We start from the raw sequence: 6000 nt of genomic DNA, 5'->3' as shown, positions 1-6000 counted from the left end.
TCAATTCCTAAACATTTGTGCATAAACTATATTACTTTTTTTTTGACAAGATAAACTACATTACTTTGTTGGTTTCAACTATAAAATTTATTTATAACGACAATATTTATTAATATTTCAATCTATTTATGTTTAATTCTATAATAATGACATGTAAAATTGTATAAAAAATAATAATGACATGTAAAACACAGGCTAGAAGAGAACAGGAAACAAGAAAGTACAGCCCTACCTTAATAGTAGATTCTTACTCTATTTTATATGTTGGTGTGATGTATGATCATAAAATTCAAACCACTACTCTCTCTCTCTCTCTCTCTCTCACTCACTATCACTCACTTCTTGGTAATTGTTCTGTTTAGAATTAGAATGGAAGCAAAGGAATACTCAGTTTCCTTGAAAAGACATAGGAAAGAACCATATTGTGTAGCACACCACACAAAAAGACAACACCATACTGCCTCAAAACAAGCATGTACACAAAACCATTCTCTCATATTGTCCACTTCTCAAAACACTCCACCTATGCTACCTGTTTTTGTTTGTTTGTTGTTACTTCTTCTTACTTCAACTACACCAGCATTGTCTCACTCTCATCACTCCATTGTCTCAGATTCTAGCCACCCCTTGAAGACTAACCAGACTTATAAAGCAGGTTCAGAGTTGCGTAAGTTAATAAGAATCAGAACTCACCTCAAAAAAATCAGTAAGCCTGCTGTGAAGACAATTCAGGCATGCATTTTTCTTTTCTCTATAACCAGTGACATTGTTACTGACATTGAGTATGTTTGGATTCTATTATTTGAGTTTATATATTGTGAGAAGCATTTGTGAGACTAAACAGTTTATGACATGTTTATAAAAAAATTCTGAATAAACTTATTTCTATAAGCTCTCCATGATCGTTCATGAAAACAATTTATAGCTTATATTAACATTTAACATAGTTTGACTTTATTTTATCTTTTGTTATTTTGTATCAGAGTCCAGATGGTGATTTGATAGATTGTGTTTTATCTCATCAACAACCAGCTTTTGATCATCCTAAGCTTAAAGGGCATAAACCACTGGTAATAATTTCAATAACTACTCAACCATACAAAATTTATAAATCAGGCATTGAGATTTTTAGTTTATTTGAGAGACAGAAAGTAAGAGGATTAAGGTTTACAGGATCCACCAGAAAGGCCAAAGGGATGCTACAACAATGGAGAAAAGGTTAATGAGAAGTTTCAGCTGTGGACTGATTCCGGTGAAGAATGTCCAGAAGGAACTGTTCCAATCAGAAGAACAACAGAAGATGATATTCTAAGAGCAAGTTCTATCAAAAGATTTGGAAGGAAACCAAAACCTGTACGAAGAGATTCAACTAGCAGTGATCATGAGGTCAGTGCCTTAAAATTCAATATCAAAAAGTTTAAGATGTTTAGAAAAGAATAACTTCAATAGCATTTTTACAGTTTACACACAAGTTTGATGATAAATTTTGACAACAATTTGGATGGTTAACGCAATTCAAATATATGGTTAATTATGTTGTAAACTATGGTTAATTGTGTTCTTTATTTGCGTTAACAATCCAAATTGTGCATTCATTTATGAGGAAAATCTTTGATCTAATTTTTCTTTCATCAATAGGCTTTCTTTCATTCCCCACATTTCCTTTGCCAGAAAGAAAAGAAAAGAACAGCACTACCTTAACAGACAGTGAAGGGACATAACCACTTGTGTTTGTTTGTCTCTTGTTTGTTCATAAAAGTTATATCAAAGTCATAAATTACACGAGAAGGATCTTCTTGTACCTACATTGATTATTGGATGCCAAACATGTATAACTTTTCTAGCAAAAACTAAAAAAATGGACTATGCTGTCTATTAACAACTTGAAATGCATCTTATTAATCTTATTGCAGCATGCAATTCTTTTTGTAAATGGAAATCAATACTTTGGAGCCAAGGCAAACATAAATGTGTGGGCACCTCATGTAACAGATGGATATGAATTTAGCTTGTCACAGATATGGGTTATTGCTGGCTCCTTTGGTAATGATCTGAATACTCTAGAAGCTGGTTGGCAGGCATGTCCATATACTTTTTCCCCTCCCTAAATTATCACTAGTATGCAAATATTCCACTTCATGCTTCATTTAATAATCCTTTGTTTATTTTTAATATTTTTATTTTAAGATCAATTACGACTAATGGACCTGTTTCGATAAACAACTTAATTAAACTTAAGCGCTTGTCATATAAGTCTTATGTATAAGCTATTTCTAGAATCTAGTTAGTAGGAATGCATTGCTTCATTCTCATTGTAAGCTATATCTTTCTTCAGGTAAGTCCAGAACTGTATGGTGACAACTATCCAAGGTTCTTCACTTATTGGACTGTGAGTATAATATAGTAATAGTAATAACTTATGCATCTTTTTCCTTATTTCAACCTCTTTTCTTGTGCATTGATTTTCAAAAACATGTGCTATATTTAACAGACAGATGCATATCAAACAACTGGATGCTACAACTTATTGTGTTCAGGCTTTATCCAAACTAACAACAAGATAGCAATAGGGGCAACAATCTCCCCTACATCAGCTTATAACCGTGGACAGTTTGATATTGGCATAATGATTTGGAAGGTGAGTATTATTTACTTTACTCAATTCAACAATAATCAAGGAGAAAAAAATGCAATCAAATTTTCTTTTTGCTTAACTCACAAGGCTTATATAATGGTTATTATAATTTGAACTTTTTAGCCTTTCAATTTCATAGCAAAATTCTTTTGACAGATCAAATTATGATTACGAACTACAACATTGAATCTAATTAAAATAGCTATTGCATTATTTCTTATTTTACCTTTTTATGTTATATTAATATTAATATTTTTTTCTTCATTTTTTATGCCTTTGTTGAATTTTTTGGCGGGGGACCTTAGTGGAGTTTACTTTATTTATTGTCCTTACTGTTTCTTTTTTAAAGCAGTGGTTCACGCTTAACTTTTATGCTGGTCTTACTGTATATGGTTTGTTCATACTCAAAAGCTGAACTTCACCAATAACCATGATGTTTCTTTTTCTAATTTCTACTTTCATCCAATAGTTACAAAGAATGTTGAACAAGCAGTTCAAAGTAACAATTTAAATTACCGTGAAGCCTTTTTAACACATATTTCCAATCATAAAACTACTATTTTAAGACAATTAACCACAAGTGTATTTGCCATGATTAATCTTACTACTTTTGTGGTGGTGGTGTGGATTTTCCTAAAATGTCTTTTGGTCAATGTGTTGCTAGTGGTCCACTCAATGACCAATTTGAATATATAGTACTGAAGTATATATGCATGCTTAAATATTAGTACAATGCAAAGTATGCTGAAAAATCATTGTGAACAGGATCCAAAGCATGGACACTGGTGGTTAGAGTACGGAGGATTGTTAGTTGGATACTGGCCAGCAAACATGTTTAGTCACTTAAGGAGTCATGCAAGCATGGTACAATTTGGTGGAGAGATTGTGAATGCTCGTTCTAAGGGTTACCACACCGACACTCAAATGGGAAGTGGCCATTTTGCAGAAGAAGGATTTAAAAAAGCAGCTTATTTTAGAAACTTACAAGTCATTGATTGGGACAATAACTTACTTCCTCTTGCTATTATTCATCACTTGGCTGATCATTCCAATTGTTATAACATTAAGCAGGGTAATAACAATGTTTGGGGAACTTATTTTTATTATGGAGGCCCTGGAAGAAATGTGAAATGCCCATGAAGATAAATGGCACCAATTTAATTATTTTATAGGCTGCCTTGTTACACATGTGTCCTTTTTGTCCCACTTTCCTTTTTCACTTTAGGGATTTTGTTTTAGTTTTGGTCATATATATAATTATATGTATTTTTGCCATAGAGATTTTTATTTTCACTTTTGGGGTCATGTACATGTATATATCTAGGGTGGCTATTGTGTTTCTTCCCATTTATTTCATTACTAAAATTCATTGAGACCTTAAACATTGTGAAAGATGAAGTTGACGTCGACTAATGAACTTGGTGTATGCTTGAATTCGCATTGAATTATTTGTCAAAAATCACGGTGAGTCGTCATAATTTTGTAAAAACTACACTTTAGAGTTTCAACAAAACCACAATGTCACTGCAATTTTGTCAAACCCACTGTAATTTCCAACATACATTCTTCCAATGCTAACCACATATTTTACCGCCAATACATATAAAGTTCCACCATTTGTCCTTTCCATGTCTGGAACATATTTGAATTGCATACATTCACATAGTTATCAGGTCGATGGTTGTTGGATCTAGTAGATAATCCAAATTTTAAGCTCGTTGTTATAGGTTTTTTTTGAAATTGCTTTTTGTATTGTTTGATCTCGATACAATGATCATAAATATACCATCGACATGAATGTGTGAGATTGTGATTACAAGCAATCCAAATCCGCAACAAACATAAAACAAGTATCCTATAAACAAATCTAGAAGACTTTCCCGCAACCCCATAAAATAAAAATAAAATATTTTATTATGTCAGTAGAAGGACTTATAAATTTGGCACCGAGAAGGAAACGGTTTCAGTAAATAGGAAGCTTAACAATGCTAAATTAGGCAACACGACAGTTTATATATAATCTGAAAAAGAACATGTCTTGTTTTTACTATGAAAAATGATAATGTAACAATACACTGTTCCTCAAAGACACACAGCAAAAATAGTAAAATAACACTCTTTTCTAAAGACGAAAGTATCTTAGAAAGTCATAGAATCATTGTCTTGACTGCATCATTTACTCTGAAAAAGAAAAAAAAAAGAAGCTCCGATGAAGTCTTGGAATACAAACTCAGTTGGACCACATTCACATAACTACCATTCAGACCAGCAGCGGCGAAGCTAGGAAAAAATTTATGCAGGGACCAACTATAAAAAAAAATTAAAACCAATATATTAATTTTAAAGATAAAATATTATTTTAGTCCTATAAATTATAATTTTTTAGGTTTGGTCCTTACAAACAAATTTATTCAATTTTTGTCTCGATTTTTTAAAATTTTACACAAAAAAAAAATAGTGTTTTTAGTCTTGGATTTCATTTTTATAACAAAAAATTAAGGACGGAAATTAAACAAAATCTTAAGACTAAATCGCAAGTGTTGTAGAGACTAAAATCTAAATAATCCAAAAACTAACCAATGATAAAAATTGACAATAGCTATTTTAAAAAGTTGGACAAAATGTGTTTCAAGAAGCCAATTTTATCCATAAATGACTATTTACAAAATAGATTAATAATATATTTTTCAATGTAAACAAAATAGGTTATGTTTAATTATGACTATTGTCTAGGTAGTCTTTATTGTTGAAAAAGTTCTCTATTATTGTTATTGAGACGGGAAGTACCAAACCGATACAAATAAATTTATCAATCATGTAATAATTCTTTTACTTTCTTATTTATTCTAATTTTCAACAACTGACTTTGTTTGGGGTAGCTTAATATTTATTATTTGAGGTAGCTGGATACAAATAGATACCAACTACTACAAGAATTTTTATTTTTTTTTGAGGTAGCCAAGGCTACCCCTACCCATTGAAAGGATACGCCCCTGCAGACCAGTTGATGGAAAAGGAGAATTGACCATGCACTTGAAGTTGATATATGATATTGCTTCTAAAAAAAATTACTCAGACAAAAGCAATTCATTTTGTGGGCACAAAGAAAATGAAGGACTAACAACCAGAGCATACACAAAATTGAAAGGTTGAAATCAAAAGACGTATTGGTTTCTGAACTGCCAGATGAATAAGAAGAAAGTGAAAAATTCATTCAACAAAATGATATATGAAAAAGAGAATAGCGGTCTATGGTTCACTAGTAAAATAATGTTGCAACAAGCACAAGTTTGTTTTTTAGCATTACATCGATAAGTTTCATCATATTTCACTTGATCTAATTGTGAAATTTATTGATCCAATCG

The 6000-nt window shown here is 31.5% G+C and overlaps 1 protein-coding gene across 1 annotated transcript; it reads left to right on the top strand.

Moving 5' to 3' along the window:
* The first annotated feature begins 284 nt into the window (after positions 1 to 284).
* On the top strand, positions 285 to 4080 carry LOC146940343 (protein neprosin-like). The gene is made up of 7 exons (XM_085754017.1): positions 285 to 732; positions 984 to 1070; positions 1174 to 1386; positions 1914 to 2078; positions 2336 to 2389; positions 2492 to 2638; positions 3401 to 4080. Exons 1-7 carry the CDS (start codon positions 370 to 372, stop codon positions 3773 to 3775), a joined length of 1404 nt encoding a protein of 467 aa, XP_085610143.1. The 5' UTR covers positions 285 to 369; the 3' UTR covers positions 3776 to 4080.
* The last annotated feature ends 1920 nt before the right edge of the window (positions 4081 to 6000 follow it).

The sequence above is a fragment of the Medicago sativa genome, chromosome 3 (genome assembly GCF_051527215.1).
Source record: "Medicago sativa cultivar Bolivia chromosome 3, Bolivia_mono, whole genome shotgun sequence".
NCBI lineage: Eukaryota > Viridiplantae > Streptophyta > Magnoliopsida > Fabales > Fabaceae > Medicago > Medicago sativa.
This window is presented reverse-complemented; position numbering and strand designations above follow the sequence as displayed.

What these genes read in the sequence shown, in the direction of transcription:
- LOC146940343 (XM_085754017.1), top strand. Translation starts at nt 370, where the DNA reads ATGGAAGCAAAGGAATACTCAGTTTCCTTGAAAAGACATAGGAAAGAA. An exon ending in CTCTAGAAGCTGGTTGGCAG is followed by an intron (nt 2,079 to 2,335) that starts GCATGTCCATAT and finishes ATCTTTCTTCAG; the next exon opens with GTAAGTCCAGAACTGTATGG. An exon ending in TTGGCATAATGATTTGGAAG is followed by an intron (nt 2,639 to 3,400) that starts GTGAGTATTATT and finishes CATTGTGAACAG; the next exon opens with GATCCAAAGCATGGACACTG.